Here is a 17,761-nt window from a genome sequence, read left to right as displayed (position 1 = left end):
CAAACACACCTCCCAATAATGCACATGTGGCTTTTCCTATATTGGTGCCGCAGAGTGTGGAGGGGGTGGGAGGGAGAGGGAGCTACATTTTGTGGAACTGACTCTATCCGATGCAATGCTTCAAAGCCTAGGAGCCTTCTCTTTACTGCAGAGAGAGGCTGCTCTCATTGGTGCATAGCTGCATGTAAAGCAACCGTCAAAAGGCACAGCTACAGAGACTGATTTAAAAGTTGGCAACCCTCTTGAGGCCAAGGAATACACATGTACCAGAGAGTATGTAGAAGGGGACTCTAAAAAGTCAGAACTTGACAAGCATTATTGTATCATCAGGAGCTGTCCTTGAACATAACCAAATATCTACCCCTCATAATTGTGGGCAGAACAAGAAATTATGTAAGTAGCACTAGGTGTGTTGTGTGTGTGGGGGGGGTATCTTCAGATCAACGTGCTTCCGCTTCCCCAAACCCAGCTCATCTTTCTGCTTTTAATATCTCCCTTGTCCCTCTCCCCAGCCTCTCAACATTCTTAAACAAATTTCCCAAAGCTGCAACAAAATGCATAGAATGAAAAACCATTTCAAATTCTGCATATGCAGACGCACCTTCAAGAACATGACCAATAAGGAAATGCGCAAATCAAATTAATATGTGCAAAAATAAATGAACATCATTTATTCTAACTGCAGATTATGGTTGGGGGAGGGGGGATCTGGCATTTTTACAAGTGCAGAATTCAAAATCCTCCTCATGTACCTTGAATACCACACAAAATGTGCTTATCAGTGAGAAGATGCCACAAATCTTTTGGTGCAGTCTCTTCAGAATTGTAGCTCTGTGAGGGGACATGGGGGGGTGTCTCCTAACAATGCTCAGCACAGGATTCCTTCGGGGAAGCCGTGGTTGTCTAATGTGGTATGATACTGCTTTAAATGTATAGTGCAGATGGGTCCTAAATTTGAACCTGGGCCCATGCCCCCAAACTCCATCCCACTGAATAATCACGAGAAAGCTGTAAATTGGGAATTAGGGTATCAGTTTTCCAGCATAGGCTACAACCCCCTAATTTCCTGTATAAAAATTATATTTGCACATCTTGATTCCACTTCTCCTACCCAGTGTGTGGCAATGGCAGACCTAAGCAGTTGGAGATGCTTTAAAGCAAGGAGCAGGATCAGTGGAGCAGCTGGCCTAGCTGAAAAGGGGGCCTGGTTCTTTCAGGAGGGGGAGAAGGCCGCTGTCTGGGGCAGGATCCTTAATCAACTTCAGGATCTGAAAAGAGAAGGAGATGCAGATGTGAAATCCTCCAGGGGCTACCAACTATGCTTTCTTTCAGAACCTTCTTCCGAGGCAGCCCCACACCCTGGCCCCACAAATCTGGTTGCCCTCCAGAAGCTGTGACTCCAACTCCTATAAACCCCAGTTGGTGTGGACATTGGTCAGGGATGATGGGAGTTGTAGTCCAACAATATCCGGCAAGCTCCAGATTAGAGAAGGCCCTAAGAAGAAAGAAAACAAGGAAATACAGTAGAAGCAATACATGCTCACCACTCCTAAATAAGGCAGACCTTGGCTGCCTGTCTTCTCCATGCCCTCATGGCCTGGCAAGCTGCTGCCCCAGGATTGGGTCTTACTCACAAAATCAGGGCTTGCCTGAGTTTGTTTCACAGCTTGTTGGCACAAGCACTGGGGTGGCACACTAATGCGGAACCCGTGGTCCTCCAAATCTTGTTGGGTTCCAGCTCCTATCGTCCTTGATTGATGGGAGCCAGGCTGGTGTAGTGGTTAGAATGTCTGATGATGACCTGGAAGACCAGGGTTCAAATCCTCCCTCTGCCATGTAGCTCACTGGGTGACCTTGGGCAATCTCTGTCTCGCAAGCAGAAGGTCTCAGGTTCAATCCCAAAAGGCGTCCCCAGGTAGGGCTGGCAGTGACCCCTGCCTGAAACCCTGGAGAGCTGCTGCCAGCCAGTGTGGACGATATGGAGTTAGATGGACCAATGGTGTGACTCATACTGACTTATACTAAGGCAGCTTCTCACGCTCCTCGCAGGTTTCTTGGTGGGGATTAAATGAGATGGGGGGGGGGAGAATCATGTGCACCCCCTTGGATAAAAAGTAGGATATAAATGCAATAAACTAAATGTTCATGTTGGCTGGAGATGATGGGACGCTGTATCCTGGCAATATCTGGAAGGCGACAGGCTCCTCTCTGCCTGCCTGCCTGCCTGCTTACTTTGTCTATCCATTATTTCCTCCCTGCATGGTTGAAATTGTAATGGTAAGCTCCTAAGTCAGGGAACTGTCCCTTTTCCCCTTGCAAACGATGACGACGGCAATTCATTACTATTGAAATTACTTATTACGGTTGTACCTTGGTTGTCGAAAGGAATAAATAATAAACATTATTTACTGCTACTATCCTGAAATAACCCCTTCCTATATGCATGAGAAAAGCCTTGCAGAATATCTTGGGTCATCCATAGGCCACCTCTCTGGGACTGTGAACTCTGCCTCCCCTAAGGAAGCAAGGCTTGCTCTTTCGGAAAGAAGCCTTGTGATTTATTCTGACATAAGCTTTCATGGTCTGGGGCCAAGCCACCATCAGGTGCATGAAGTGTTATCTTCTTTTGATTGCTGTTTCATTTATATTTCTCATGCGAGTCTGAATATTGAGGTTGGGGGGGGGGCAGGGAGGAACGGTGAGCAAATGGGCCAAAAGGCCACAGCTGCAGAAGATACCATCAGTGACATTTCTATGCAAAAGCACAGAAATCACTTGCAACAGCAGTAACCGGCAATAATATTCCTAGCTTTGATGTGCTGATTTCACCACCTGCGCTGGGGAAAGAGAACCCTGATCTCGACTAAGCCTTAAATGTGTCAAGTCAAACTTGCTGCTAATTCTGGAGCAGGAATTGTTCCTAGTTCTGCTCTTGGGAATCACTTATTTAGGAAAGGGATAAAGGAGCAGACGTAGGAAAGGATGAGTCAAGAGCCCCATATCTTGTCAGGGGCCACATGTTTTTTTTCCAAACACTCTGCAGTTTCTGAATAAGTTAACCAATCAGAGTTTGGCAGGAGATGTGAGGGATTATTCAAAGTGATTGCCCTCTTTGGATTAGGGGAGAGAGAATTGCTATTTCTGTATTTTCAACCCATCTCCTCCATAGGGAAGGAATTCAAGGCTTCGGCCAAACTGCACAGGTAACCATTGGGAGTCAGTTATACATCACTGGGAGTTTGTGGGAGACCTCTTTGGTGGAGATAAACACACTCTCTAACTGCAAATTCAACTGGCAAGGGCTGAAAGGCTTTGTAAGCAGAGATATGAAAGAGTCTTTTGCCTGCACACGCAGCCCCTTCACTTCTCCTGTTGCAACTCCTTCATTAACTACAACTTCCCATTTTGTCCAAAGTGGGGGAAACTATGGTTAATACCTTTGGCACAAACCAGGATATTAAACCATGCCTTGAGGCTCACTTAGTATCCTGGCTGGCTCAGAAACTGTTAAACCAGAGTTTCCTGATTCAGACGTCACAGGAAACTATAGCTGACTGGAAAAGTTCCCAATTTGTTCGCTCCCACAACAAAGGGAGACACGAAGAAGTATGTCTGCAAACATACAAGTCTTGTTCCTATTTCAGCTTACTGAGCATAAGTATAATAATCCAAACAAGCTCATATAGTAGAGGAGGGTGGCAGGCTGAGGGGTGCAAAGGAGGCTGGGAAATTACCTCTTGGAAATAGGGATGTGCAGCATCTCTGACCAGTTGCAGAATGAGCCCTTCGCTGGTGGTGAGGAAGGCACCGCTCTGGCGTAACCTGGACAAAGCCACAATCCTGTCCAGCTGACTGGAATCCAGAGGGGAAAAAGAAGACCACATAAATAAGTATACAAGGGGGGAGGAAAAGAGCCCTTTCCTGCCACCCACTGGGACCATCCCACCAGTCACCTGCGGGAAGAGCAGGCATCCACCACTACGTGAACATCCAGGCCTCGTTCCATGATGTCCAATGCTGTGTTCTGCACCCAAAGAGAAAAGACACCGTCAAACTTGGGTCAAACGCATGCCTCATTTCAACCATGCTGTCACCCATCCGATTTTCAGATTTCTTTTATTTCAAGGTTCAAAGTCACGTTTCATCACTCAACAGTTAAAATCCTTATTCTCTCATACTAAACGACTTCCTGCTCACCCCCACCCTCGATGTTTATGATCACGATTGCATACAATTGCATCTTAAAATTCCACCGTATCCGCTTTCATCCCCTTTAACAGGTTTCTTAATATATTCTGCTATTTGTTTCTTAAAACTTCAAACCCCACTCTGGACTTGGCATATGAAAAATAATTTTTTTTTTTTAATAGACCAGAAAAAGTTTCCAGTCTTCCTTAAAAGATTCTAGATTTGTGTCCCTCATCCATTATTGGTAGTGACCTTATTCATGTGTCACCCAGCTCTGAGGCTCCTCCTTAGACCAGGGATAGTCAATGCAGTGCCCTCCCGAAGTTTTTTTTAAGGCTCCAACTCACACCAGCCCCAGTCAGCATGGCCAATGGTCAGGAATGAAGGGGGCGGTGTCCCAGCACCACAGTTGTTCCTGTTGTTTTGGATTGTGTCTCTGTGGACACCCCTGGCTTCTACACTGCTTGGCATCCTAGTCGAGAAGGATGTTTCCCCTCTAGTTAGGAGCAAAGGAAATGCAACTGCCTTAATTCCTTCCTTCCCTTTCAACTGGAAGGGGGGGGGGATACCAAGCGCTTTTTTCCCTGAACTCCTAAGGATTTGAAAATATTTATTAAGGACTGAAAGGGAGGAGGGAAATGGTGGCACTATCTGTACAGGGAGAAGAGAACCCTGGTCTCCATCGATCCCTAAACAAACAGAATCAAACCTGCTGATAAATGGACTGCCAGGCCTCTCTTCACTATTGGGGTCCTGGCACCGCTCAAACACACAGGCCCATCTATACCGAGGTCAATCAGTAACATCTGTATCCCTGAGAGGAAGAAGACCTTTAGCCTCATACCATGATGCAGGCCTGTGTCTCGATCCCACACAAAAGCACAGATTTCAGGTCGGGCACAGAGGCCATCTCCTTCTCCACCTCTGGGGTAACCATGCTGAAACAGGTCTTGGCATATTTCGGCAAGTCTTCAGCACCCAGCTCTGGCACTGTAGGGCCCAGGCCTTTGGGGTATTGTTCCGTCACCACCGTCCGGATTTCGAGAGCTCTGGCAACCTGCAGGGAGAGGGGAGAGGCCAATGGAGGGTTAAAGCAGGACTCCTGGGTTCTCTGGGAAGTGGACCTTCTCATCAGACAGCGTTAGTCGATATTAGGCTGCCCCCATGTGCCCATCTGTGTAACTGCAACTGGGTAGCTTAATAGTGCTTTTATGGGTGGCAAAGGCTGCAGCTTTGGAGGCCATATATATAGTAAATATGTCAACAGCAATGGGGCAAACATTTATTTTTCTTCTGCCTCACCGTGGTCTCTAATCAAACTGCAGGAAATGCTAAAGGTACATGCTAAGCACCCAAACCAGCTCCTAACCAAGTTATCAACACTGCTGCAACCAGTACATAATAGGTTAGCTCAGTTGTTCAGAGCATAGTATCATAGAGTTGTAAGGGATCCCAAGGGTCATCTAATCAAACCCCTTGCAATGCAGGAATCTTAGCATGCTGCTGCTAACACCAAGGTTGTGAGTTCGATCCCCGTATGGGCCATCTGTATATTCCTACATTTTAGGAGGATTGAACTAGATGACTCTCAGGGTCCCTTCAAACTCTACAGTTCTTTGACTGTGGAGCAATTCCTGTAGGCGCCTATTGGAGAGTGCCAGTTACAAGAAGAACACTCCTCCTTCCAGCACGGAGAGCCATTTCAGAACTAGTCTTAAGAGGCCAAAAACATTCTTCCTTTTAATCGATGTTAGCCAACCCTGCCAATTAATAGAATTAACCTCCCTCGCCTTGCCTTCCCTCCTCCCCTCCCCTCCCCCTCCCCATCCCTCACCTGTTTCTCACAGCCCAGCAAGCCTCTCCACTATACAACTTTTACCTTTAGCATCCGAGCTGCCACAGATACAATCTGAGGGAAGTAGCTGATATTCGGCCGAAATTTCTCTTGCATGTCACACAGGAAGAGGATGCTGGTTTTGGGGACCACTTTTCCGAGACGTATCACAGACATTTTCGAGCTGAGAGACAGTAAAGGGGAAGAGCCTGGAAGTTACTTCTTGGATGTTTTGATATAAATATTTGCTCATGTTTTAGGAGTTTACATTTTACTCTGATACCTTTTAGAGAAGATGGTCTCCTCACCCCCCTTTCCTTTTCGAAAGTAGGCTATGGGTCTAATAAGATCAGAAAATGTGTTTTGAATTTGCATGCCACTGGGAAATGTTTGTTGCCTTAATCCCAAGCAAACTAATATACTGAATTTTGAGAGATCCTGCAGAGTAGAATGGAAAATGGCTAATTTTAGACTGGAGCAGAGAAGGGGGAAACACAACAGCCGTCTCCAAATATCTGAAGGGCCAACGTGTACAAAATAGAGCAGATGGAAGCTGCTTCCAGACAATTTGTTTATGGAGCATTCATCCAGGTTTCTTTGCAGGGAGGTTATATGATATTGGCTATTTATTCAGCATTTCGTCCAATGTGCTTGCAGTGCGGTTACACAATGCTACATCAAGCAACTGTTATCCCACTCAGACCCTCCAAGTGTCCCTATTTTCCAGGGACAGTCCTGGATGTATAGAAACCTTCCCAGTTTCTGATTTGATCCCGGAATGTCCCGCTTTCTCTTAGGAAGTCCTTATTTTCATCGGAGAAATGTCGGAGAGTAGGGAGTTATGTGACAACCCCCCCAGCCAAAGAGATACAACCTTTAGAAGACATCTGAAGGTAGCCCTGTGTAGGCAAGTTTTTTAATGTTTATGTTTTTATATATGTTGGAAGCTGCCCAGAGTGGCTGGGGCAACCCAGTCAGATGGGCAGGGTATAAATAATAACGTGATGATGATGATGATGGAGTAAGATGTCCCTATTTTCAGTGGAGAAATGTTGGAAGGTATGTTATCCTACATTTTCCAGTACATTTCTCCATTGCTTTCCTTGTCACAAAACAATCCAATTTCAGTCCTGGAAGTACACAAAGCATTGGGCATTCCATCCCTAATCTACACATACACACACACACAAATCAAATCAATAATTATATTCTACCTCCACTGTCATCTGAACACCCATTGCTGGGAATCGAAAGCAGGGAGAATTGGTCTTTCTGGTGGGTTTCCCATTGTGGCAGCTGGCTGAATGGAAAGACAAAATTCCTACCCTTCCCAGTAGGGTAATTGGATGCAAAGGCTCTACCCCGCCCCGTTTTTTTAGCAGTTGTGTGGAAGAGGGAACGTTAGCAGATGTTCCTGCTTCAGAGAGAGAGAGAGAGGAAGAAAGGAGGACTGACGAATCTGAGAGAAAAAATGTGCTCCTTTGGCAGTTTTGAAAAACGTCCCTGTTCTTCAAAATTATCGCATACGGTATTTTTTAAACGCTCAGTTAAGGTCTCCGTTTATCCACCTTTCATGGCATCTTCACAACAACCTGGTGACGTAGCTTAAAGCCTGAGAGAAAGTGGGTCACTGAAGGCCAGCCAAATCACCTCATAAATTAGCCATGTCCAAGCACTGCAATTTATGATTTCCGCCCCCCCCCGCATACGCAGAAGGAGGGAGGTGGGTGCCCTCTGCTGGTCAAGAAAGGATAACCCATACTGCACATGCTTCGCCTCTTGCTCACACACACAGGAAGCTGTCAAGGACCAGAAATCAAAAGGAGGAAACAAAAGCGCTGCTCCAGCTGCTTGCGGCATGGCTCACTCCTTGCACAAGACAGAGACTGTGTCCCAGAATCCTTTGCAACATCAAACCTTGCCTTAGGTTGCGAAGAAGACACTGAGCCCAGGAGCAGCCCTTGGGGTTCCCATAGACGGAAGATAAACCTTGAGTAACAATCCTTGATCCTATTATTTCTGCCTCAAGCCCTAGCTAACTGCCACCTGCCACCTAAGTAGGCCAATGCATGTTCATCAATGTGAACGCTCCCCAGCAAGAACCACCTCATACTTGTTCTACGCCACAAATGCGGAGCCTAGGACTCAGCTCCAGAGATTGCCGGACTTCAGCTCCCATCAGCCCCAGCCGGCATGGCCAACAGCCAAGAGTGATGGGAGTTGTAGTCCAGCAACACCTGCAAAGCTACAGGCTTCCCGTTGCTGTTTTTTATGATTCCAGGGCCCCCGATCTTGGCTAGCGGTTGCCCACTGCGAACTCTCTTCAGCCCCTTGACTTGCTCCTTGAATCAATAACAAAAACTCAAAAGGCTGCATAGAGGGCTACAAAAGACCTCATCATGCAAATAACATTTGCTTATGGGAAACTGAGAATACAGAGTAACAGCCAATTTGCTAGTTATCTAGCATTGTATAAATTGGGCTGGCTGTTTTAAGGTATTGGTTTTGGGATTTTTGGGGGGGAGGGCCGGGGAACGCAATGTATTGCTTTTATTTCATAAGCTGCTTCAAACTTCAGGAAAACAGCATTTAAAGAAATGCTATTGGGTTATTGTTTTTATTTTTATTATGTGGTTTTGTATCCTTATTTTATTCTGTGAACCGCCCTGAGACGGTATAGGGTGGCATATTATTATTAATAATAATAATAATAGACCATTTCAAATAAACACAGTCCTCTTAGGCTAGTGCAAAAAGTAATTTATAGCATAACTTTGGGGGTTAGGTGTAATAGCTCAGCTTTTGTTCCTTTTCTCTTTTTAAATCATCTCTAGAAGTAGAAAAACAGACCCTATGGGATGCCAGGCTTTATTTATTTTCCCCTCCTACAAGTGAATCACTTCCTTTGACTTCTCTTAAGATAAAAAGATACAAGCAGAGGAAAAACACAAAAGAACCCGCTTCCCTAACTCCAGGTGGTGGTGACCTGTTTTAGGAAAGTCTCTAGCCTTCATAACAGTAAGTTCCGAAGCAAAAGATGCAGCTTCTCATTGAAGTGATTTCTATGAGGTAAGCCAGCCTGGTCGCTCCTGCATTTCTGGATATTTAGCCAACAAAACAAGTCAGAGCTGTGACTGATGAGTTGCTTGGACACCGGGCAATAGGAATTTCCTGAGGTCCTGGAGAGCTGCTGTTTCCCACCTTCCCGCTAGTGAACTTTTCCTGCTTCTGTCTCATTTTCTAGTCCTTGGAATCTCTGTAGTTTGCCCTTCCTTTTTTCCTAGCGACCAGGATGCATCTTGCCTGTGGCTGGGTTTGTCTGTGATCAGATACTCCCTGAAACTTATTTTCGGCACACCTTCTACATGCAAGGCAGCTGTTCTACCACTGAGCTATAGCTGCCCGCCAAGTTTTCCTCTTGTATCAGCTTCCCAATAAAATAAGACCCCCTTTTTGCCATTTTACTTCCAGGAACCCCTGCCATCTTGAGGAAGCATGCTTGACATCTTGGGATAAGACTTTTAATAATAATAATAATAATAATAATAATAATAATAATAATAATAATAATAAAAATTTTATTTATATCCCGCCCTCCCCAGCCGAAGCCGGGCTCAGGGCGGCTAACAACACTAAAATAGTGCAACATTATAAAAACATCATAAGAATTAATTAAAATCAGAATTGATGGCAACCATAAACTAAAGTATTGTAAAGATTGCCAAAGGAGGGAGTCAGGCTGTGCCCTAACCAAAGGCCTGGTGGAACAGCTCTGTCTTGCAGGCCCTGCGGAAAGATGTCAAGTCCTGCAGGGCCCTTGTCTCTTGTGACAGAGCGTTCCACCAGGTTGGAGCCGCAGCCGAAAAAGCCCTGGCTCTAGTTGAGACCAGCCTAACCTCTCTGAGGCCTGGGACCTTCAAGATGTTTTTATTTGAGGACCGTAAGTTCCTCTGTGGGGCATACCAGGAGAGGCGGTCCCGTAGATACGAGGGTCCTAGGCCGTATAGGGCTTTGAAGGTTAAAACCAGCACCTTAAACCTGATCCTGTACTCCAACGGGAGCCAGTGCAGCTGGTATAGCACCGGATGAATGTGATCTCGCAGCGAGGACCCCGTAAGGAGTCTCGCTGCGGCATTCTGCACCCGCTGGAGTTTCTGGGTCAGTCTCAAGGGCAGCCCCACGTAGAGCGAGTTACAATAATCCAGTCTGGAGGTGACCGTCGCATGGATCACAGTGGCTAGGTCAGGGCGAGAGAGGTAAGGGGCCAACTGCTTAGCTTGGCGGAGAAGAAAAAATGCCGCCTTTGTTATAGCTGTAATCTGCGCCTCCATAGAGAGGGAGGTATCGAAGATTACACCCAAACTCTTGACGGACGGTGCTGGCACTAATTGCACCCCCGCAAGAGATGGGAGTTGCCCCCTCAATCCCATATCGTCCCATCCCAGCCAGAGGACCTCTGTCTTCGAAGGATTTAACTTCAACCGGCTCCCACGTAACCATCCAGCCACAGCTTCCAAGCATCTGATCAGTGTGTCTGGGGCCGAGTCAGGATGGCCATCCATCAACAGATAGAGTTGGGTGTCATCAGCATACTGATGGCAGCCCAGCCCAAAACTCCGGACAAGCTGGGCGAGGGGGCGCATAAAGATGTTAAAAAGCATCGGGGAGAGAATCGCACCCTGAGGCACTCCACACACCAAGGAGTGGCGGGATGACAGTTCCCCCCCAAGCGCCACCCTCTGTCCCCGACCAGAGAGAAACGAGCGCAGCCATTGAAGGACTGTGCCCTGGATCCCCACGTCGGCAAGGTGGTGGTCCAGGAGTTCGTGATCGACCATGTCGAAGGCTGCTGACAGGTCTAGAAGAATCAGCAGCCCCGACCCACCTCGATCCAGCTGTCTACGAAGATCATCTGTTAGGGCGACCAGAGCCGTCTCGGTCCCATGACCAGCGCGGAAGCCGGACTGGAATGGATTTGCATTTGCATTACTTCCAGGGAGGCTCACCTGTTGCCAGTATTAATCTTTTAGGCATTAATTCAAGGCTGTTATGCTTTTCTCTCAACACTATGAAGGATCTTAGCTGAGGCTGTTCAGCCTTCAACTTTCATTGTGGTTTGGATTATTGTTTGCTGATATGTTGTAAACCGGGCCTTTTTTTTTAATTGGAGGGCAACATAGAAATGTTCTAAATAAAACAAAATTAGAATCTCGTTACACAGTGAATAGTAGCAACACGTGTTCTTGAGTGGAGGAGTAGCTATTCCTAATTTGTTTTTAAACACGCATCCTTCTTTCACCACGGAAAGTGAGTCGGGAGGAGTCAAAAAATGAGGTTTGGAGAGCAAGGTATCCAAATCTGCCCTTACACAAGTTTACTCCTTGCTGACTTCAGTGGGACTTACTCCCAGGTAAATGTACCTGGAATTTCAGCTATAAGGGTTGGAAAGCGACATGGCAGCTCACAGCTCAGGCCGTTCACACAATCCCGTGCAAGGGCTGAGAGATACAGACCCTCCTCAGTCTCCAGCCACCGTTTCACACGAACGTTTACAACGCAGAAACATGGCGGCTGCGAACACGGGTCAGGCCCGTCCCGTGTCCCGCATCCATTAGCTCCCCTTTCCCAGGCGCCCACAAAACGCTTCCCCCCCAAGACTCACCTCCTCTGATCTCCAATTGCGACACTTCGAGGTGCCAGCCAATCAGAAGCGGGATCTGTAACCCTCGGAGCCCCGCCTATAGAACAGCTGAGAGCCAATGGCCTGGCGCGGGCTGGAGGGAAGTTTCGGCGTCCCCGAAGCCTTTCTTTCCCTTCCAGCCAATGGCGTCGCTCCCTCTCGCGTTCCACGCGCGGCCAAAATGCAACCCGGCGTTCCAAGGTCCCGTATTCAGAGCTGCATTAAGAGCACGTGCGTCTCCTCCTCTGGGAATTGGCGATGGTGTGTTTTGTTTTTTAAAAGGTGCTGGGGCTCGTGCGCCGGTAGAAGCTCAGCAATCCACCCCCTTCCTGGGACTGACTGCAAGTTATTCTGCACATGCTCCCGGATGTTGCGGGACTCCCATCAGCAGCAGGCAGCACAGCCAAATGGTTACGGATCGTGAGTTATGGTCCAACATTTGGCGGGCCAGAGATCCATGAGCGTAGCCAGGATTTTTTTTTTTGGGGGGGGGATAAAGACTTGGTTGAGGGGCAAGGCTTTTGTTGGGGAGGGCAGAACCGACGTGATTGGTCAGTTAGTTAAGTACAGTATTTCTATTGTTTTACTTGATCTAGCGGGGCAGCTGCCCCCCCCCCCCTTAAGAGCTACGCCCATGCACAGATCTCTCATCTGGGTTACTGCGGGATTACGACTGACACGGGACACCGCTGTAAACAATAATGAGCTAGATGGGTCTGACTTATACTGAGTCAGGTTCCTATGATGTTTGGTCAGAGAGAGCAGGGCATTTATTTTCTGGCTTGTCACTCAGTTCCACTAATTCTGCATTTAAAAAGAGAGCCGAAATCAGCCCTAGCTGAAAGGGAGCAGGGAGCAACCATTAGATCTCCCAAAATTAATACAAACAGCGAATAGCTGCTGGTTGAGGATATACCCTGCAATGGTAGGGAGTGGGCTCGTTTGTGAAGTAATTCTGGTCGCTGGGAAGGATGGGGGTGGAGTCCAGAGCAGGCCCACTGTTGCAGCCTGGCATGTTTTTGAAATGGCCAGGGGGACAGAGACCAGCACAAAAGGGAGTGGGACTGGATGACCCTTGGCCCGTGGTCTCTGAGGCTCAGTTTTTGACACACATAGTTAAAAGGATCCAGTGATGTGAAATACTTTCTCACCCAAGTTCCCTGGAGAGATGCCAAAAGACTAGATAATCTGACCTGCTGTACAAAAACACATCACAATTACCACTTCCCCACCCCTGGGTGGCTTGGCTGTCTGGCATCCCAGACTTTGCAGGAATGGGCAGCTGACTGTATTTGCACAGTTGAAAGTTACCCCCAGAAATACACAGCTCCAGAATTCCAGCCTTGCAGGCAAGATCTTTGACAATATGTAGCAGCATGGCATAAACGCCCCCCCAAACCAACAATTCATTAACAAAAACAAATAACATTTCACGCAGAAGACTGGCAATTCGAGATGAGTTTTTAATAGAAGACATACTTTTTCTTAAAAAGTATTCTTTTTTTTCTCTTTCTTTTTTTTTTAACAAAAAAAGGAGCAGGATAATTGCTATGGCCCTTTACATCAGGATAAGAAACTCCAAACAGATCCAAGTCAGCAATGGTAGGGTGGGGAGAAGGGGGGACAAAAAGATTTTTTTAAAAAAATGCAAACCCCCTGGGTTTGAGAAAAAACAAAATCAAGTCGCTTGGAATAAAATGCTTTTGTTAGAAACAAATAATAATAATACAGAATTAGAACAAATTAAGACAAGAAACCACCATGCAAAAAAAATAATTATTCAAATATATATATATTTAGAAAGACAGACCCCACCCCACCCCCAGTGCCAGTTCCTGGAGCCTTAGGACCAGGCACATGTGGATGTTTATATTTTGAGTCCAAGCTAGGATTTGCAAACCCTTCATTTTGAACTCCTTAACAAGGCAGGCATGGGGAACCTTTGCCCTCCCCTCCAGATGTTGCTTAAGTACAACTTCCAGGAATGATGGGAAACGTAGTATATCAACATCTGGAGGGTACTAAAGGTTCTCCACACGTCTTAGGTGCAGGAACAAGCTGGATTATTATTTTTTGGTCTCACTCTGCCCATCTGCTGTTAGCTTATATAAGGTGCACAATGGATCTATTCCAAAGTAATGGATGTAAATTGTTGGCATCCGTCTGCCTCAGGGGACAGTGGAGAAGAACACCTTTGGGGGTGAAGTCAATCTGCTGCAAGGTTATAGCGCCCAAATGTAAAACCCTTTGCATATACTTAAAAGTGCTTTGTATTACCAAGCTTGAAACCCTACGGGCACTTACCTGGGAGGAAGCCCCCTTGAACACAGTGGGCCTTGCTTCTGAGTAGACATGCATAGAATTGGGTTGCACCTTCTCACGTTTGGGGCAAAAGACAGCTCATTGTCAGAGCCTTGCCCAACTGAATAAGGGGAAGGAGCTCCTTTGTGCACCCTTGTTAAGGAATTAAAATCAGAAGCCAAAGTGAGCAAAAAAAAGAAAAGAGCCCCTGGATAATTAGGGACTCTTAGCTTGCCTGTTGCACCTTGAGATAAGGACTGCTTCACACGCTATCTGTATGTTCATACGTGGAAGCAGTTGAAACTCCCAGATTTGCAACTGTGGCAACCAGCACTTGTGCAGTTTTCAAGCATGGCTGTGTATGAACTGGCCCTGCATAGTGGTGATAAGCAGTGCCAAGACTTTGAGAGAGAAAAGCAAAGTTGTTGCTCCTAAAACAGGTGAAGGTGAGCGAGGGTCAGAATTCATTGCAAGCAATGAAGCTGCTTGTGAACCCAGCCTCACAGACGCACCCAGTAGGATTTGGGGGAAGATCACCCCCTCCCCCCAAATACCAAAAGCATATCCTGGCGTTTCAGCAAAAGAGGAAATGAGGACAGTTTGGAAGCAGCTGCTTATTACTGTTAGCACTTTCTTCATTCTTTGTGCTAACCCACACAAACTCTGCACCAGAGTTCAAATCCCATCAGTAAATCAATATGATTTCTGCATTGTAGGCATATTTTGCATTGTTAACTCAACTGCCTGCCTCAAGCTTCTGGGGTCTTTTTTTTTTAGCAGAACTTGAATTCTGGTAAGGAGCCCTACAGGAATAGGAAGAATGATCAGGTGCAAAAGCAAAGGCAGGCAAGCTTGTGGCCTGTCGTTGCTATTGAATCTACAGGGTTTGCAAATCCTGGCTTCCTCACGCAACCCACCACCACAGCAGGTTTAGGGATGGTGGCAAGAGAAGAGAAGGAGGAGGAGATCAAAGTGCTCTTGGCTGCTGACAACGATATGCAGAGAGGGCGAGATCCAGATCCCAGTCCAAAAAAAACGAGAGAAGGCAGGCTGAGATGAATGGTTTCCAGTTCATTCCGCATCTTCCTCTGCCCACAGTCTGGGCAGGTGTGAAAGGCAGGTGGGAGGTCCAGAGAGTAACTCCATCAGGCTAAGGCGTGCTGGAGAGAAGCCGCCTTCCAGAGATGATAAAAAAAACTCCACATGTATCCTTCATGTGAAGGCATCCCAAGGACTCACTCCTCCAGCTCCCCCATCACCCCCTGGGAAGAAGGGGAACAGGAAGGCAAGGAGAGGAGATGGAGTGGCTGGAACCAAAGGGAGCAGAAGGCCCCCACACCCGACACAGCTGCCCCTCAGCGCTGAGAGCAAAGGGTCTCCCTGCGAGAAAGCAGCTGTCTCCATCCGGGGCTTGGGTGCATTTGGGTGCCAGGCAAGGGGATCGATCGCTGCATGAACCCCGAGAAGCAGGGCTGCATAGAGCCATCCCTTCCACACCCCAGTCTGTGTACATTTGCCACTTCCATGCCCGACCTTTGATATGTATATTTTTCCTTAGTGGTGGGCAAGGAGTTCTCTATATATATATCCGTACTAGAGCTGGGAGGAGAGAAGAGAAAGAAGGGTTTTGGATGGGGGAGGGAGAGAAGGTGCTGGAGAAGCAATGGCTATTTGAGAGTTGGATTTTCCTTTTTCTTTTTAAAGGGATATAGTTAAAATCCTGACCCCTGAACCTCCCTCCTCCCAGATTTCCCACCCCTCAGGCGTGGTTGATATTAAAGTGCAGCCTGACAGGAGACCTGGGAGACCCTTGAAAGAGAAGCCGGAGGGTGGGGGCAAGTGTAAGGAGGGGGTTCCTTTTTTTGTATACATGTCAGACAGTGTAGCAAGGTTGGGGTTCCTACTCCCCGCCCCTGGTCTTGAGATCCACCCCCCCCCCACCTCCTGGGGTCTGACATCCCTGCCTCATTCAGTCTGGGCTGGCTCCGCAGGGGGGCCCGGCTGCTGCCCCTGAGAGGGCGTCAGGGGCGGAGGAGGCTGGTGGTTTGCAGACGGAGAGTCGCTCTCCGGGTCTTCGGTCTCCTCGTCTGAGACGCCGTCCAGGCGGAACACCTGCCGCACGGTTCGGGTGGTGAAGCTCAGAGGGGTGCGTCTGCGATGAAAAGGGAAAACGGAATCTGTATTGGCACCGCAGCGGGCATTTGAGTATCAACCCCACCCCACAAAAGCTAGCCATGCTCCCAGGTACTCAACTCCCTAAGCTGGGATTGGCACGAGTGCCGGTTGCCAAGCACCACCTGGCCCCGCTGGCATGGCCAATGGGAGCTGCAGCCCAAACAATATCAGGAGGGCCACTGCCCCCTATTCCTGTTCTGGCGCAACTCAAGCGTCTCCCTCCAGCAAACATTTCTACGGCCACACTGCACAGTGGCCTTCCAGCAACCGGAAGCCTCTTCTGACCCCTGTTTATTTTGCTGGAGCCTGCAGAAGTGGCAAGCTCCTTGCCTAGTGCACTCACTCCCAATGCTGCCCCAACTGCCCCGCTGAAATCTGTGCCAAAGCTGCCACTCAGAACGGTCCATGCTGAGCTTGCACCACAGAGATGCAAGGGACAGGGCATCCGTTTCACCACTGCCCGCATCCCCAGAGCATCCTTGCTAAGAAATGGTGGTACTTCCCTTTTGGGCAAGCGCAACTGTGCTTGCATTCTGCCAAGAGGCTTTCTGAATAATCTACTGGCATCAGCCTCACCTGCTAAATGCCGCCCAGGACATCACTGCAAGGGCAACCCTAAGTTCCCGCCTTCTGCAAACCATCTGTGGCATTTCTAAATGGACAGTCTAATTCTGGATTCTCCCCCTCCCCTTTCGTTTTGCCTCTTTCGATTTGGAAATCATGTGGATGATGGTACAATTGCCAAGAGAGGAGCAGCTATTGCTTGGGGAGAAAGTGCCCGCAGGGTCTGCTCGCGCTCTCTCGCTCACCTACATCACTCTGGGTAGCTGGAAGTTCTTTGGATAGAAAAAGTGAGCCTACCAAGGTTACAACAAGCACACCTTGCCTACAGAGAAGAGAGAAGCCTTACTGGGGGCTTTTTCCTGTCCCCTCTTCCTGGGACGGGGGCAGCTGGAAGCTCACGTCAATAGCAAGCGCCTTCACAGTAGAAGCACTCCCCTGCCCACACCCCCTCCAGCTAGAAGCACTCCCTTAACTGAGAGTCAAAAGTTGCCAGGGATGTCAGCAAGCACTCCTGCTCTCCTCTCTATAGCAGCCATCAGGGCAGAAACAGGCATGGCAGGGCGAAATCCAGGGTCAGATCTCCAAACAATGAAAGAGCTGGTGCTCAGCTCTCCCCTGTTTTACAGCTCCCCCCCCCCCCCCGCTTCCTGCTCACAACATGCTATTAAGTATTGCTGGAGGGATGGGCAAAAAGGCAATTACGGCCACATCACACACAAAAATCACAGTGTAGTGGTCAGAATGTCAAGAGTAGGACGCACACTGCACATTTAAAGCACATTGCTCCCCCACAACGAATCCTGGGAACTCTAGTTTGCTCTCAGATGAGCTACAATTCCCAGCAGTCCTTTAAAAAAAAACCCCAAAAACCCTACAGTTCCCAGGATTCTTCGGAGGGGGGGAGTCACGTGGTGTGTGCACAGCGGAAGGGAGGAAATCAGAATGCGGATCTCCCATGACAAATCTGTTCCGGCCCTTAACCAGGAGGGGGGAAGCCAGGAGCTGCTGTGCGGCAACTG

At 47.9% G+C, this 17,761-nt stretch overlaps 2 protein-coding genes across 16 annotated transcripts in view; both read right to left on the bottom strand.

Annotated features, from left to right (window-relative positions):
- Window positions 1–644: 644 nt before the first annotated feature.
- On the bottom strand, window positions 645–11,818 carry ISOC2 (isochorismatase domain containing 2). Of its 4 annotated transcripts, none has more exons than XM_082196004.1 (6): window positions 11,685–11,818; window positions 6,068–6,206; window positions 5,033–5,245; window positions 3,954–4,024; window positions 3,735–3,852; window positions 645–1,268 (listed from the first exon to the last, which is right to left on the bottom strand). In XM_082196004.1, the coding sequence occupies exons 2-6, from the start codon at window positions 6,197–6,199 to the stop codon at window positions 1,188–1,190; spliced, it is 615 nt and encodes a 204-aa protein (XP_082052130.1). In that variant the 5' UTR covers window positions 6,200–6,206; window positions 11,685–11,818; the 3' UTR covers window positions 645–1,187. The 4 variants fall into 4 exon arrangements, with proteins under 4 accessions (XP_082052130.1, XP_082052128.1, XP_082052127.1 ...); XM_082196002.1 differs by lacking the exon at window positions 11,685–11,818 and adding an exon at window positions 11,536–11,678; XM_082196001.1 differs by lacking the exon at window positions 11,685–11,818 and adding an exon at window positions 11,443–11,674.
- A 1,327-nt stretch (window positions 11,819–13,145) lies between these two features.
- LOC309517007 (uncharacterized protein) overlaps window positions 13,146–17,761 on the bottom strand; it is a 62,369-nt gene continuing 57,753 nt past the window's right edge. For all 12 annotated transcript variants that reach the window (XM_082195995.1, XM_082195996.1, XM_082195988.1 and 9 more), the window contains one exon: window positions 13,146–16,155. In XM_082195995.1, coding sequence (XP_082052121.1) covers window positions 15,969–16,155 — 187 coding nt within the window. In that variant the 3' untranslated portion in view covers window positions 13,146–15,968. The remainder of the gene's footprint in view (window positions 16,156–17,761) is intronic.

The sequence above is a fragment of the Podarcis vaucheri genome, assembly GCF_965113315.1.
Source record: "Podarcis vaucheri genome assembly, chromosome: 13".
Taxonomy (NCBI): domain Eukaryota; kingdom Metazoa; phylum Chordata; class Lepidosauria; order Squamata; family Lacertidae; genus Podarcis; species Podarcis vaucheri.
Note: the sequence above shows the minus strand (reverse complement) of the source record. Positions and strands in the feature narration are given on the sequence as shown.

Coding starts and splice junctions, on each gene's coding strand:
- ISOC2 (XM_082196004.1), bottom strand. CDS start 6,199: ATGTCTGTGATACGTCTCGGAAAAGTGGTCCCCAAAACCAGCATCCTC. Junction 5,246..6,067: donor TGGCAGCTCGGATGCTAAAG/GTAAAAGTTGTA, acceptor CTCTCCCTGCAG/GTTGCCAGAGCTCTCGAAAT. Junction 3,853..3,953: donor GATGCCTGCTCTTCCCGCAG/GTGACTGGTGGG, acceptor TCTGGATTCCAG/TCAGCTGGACAGGATTGTGG.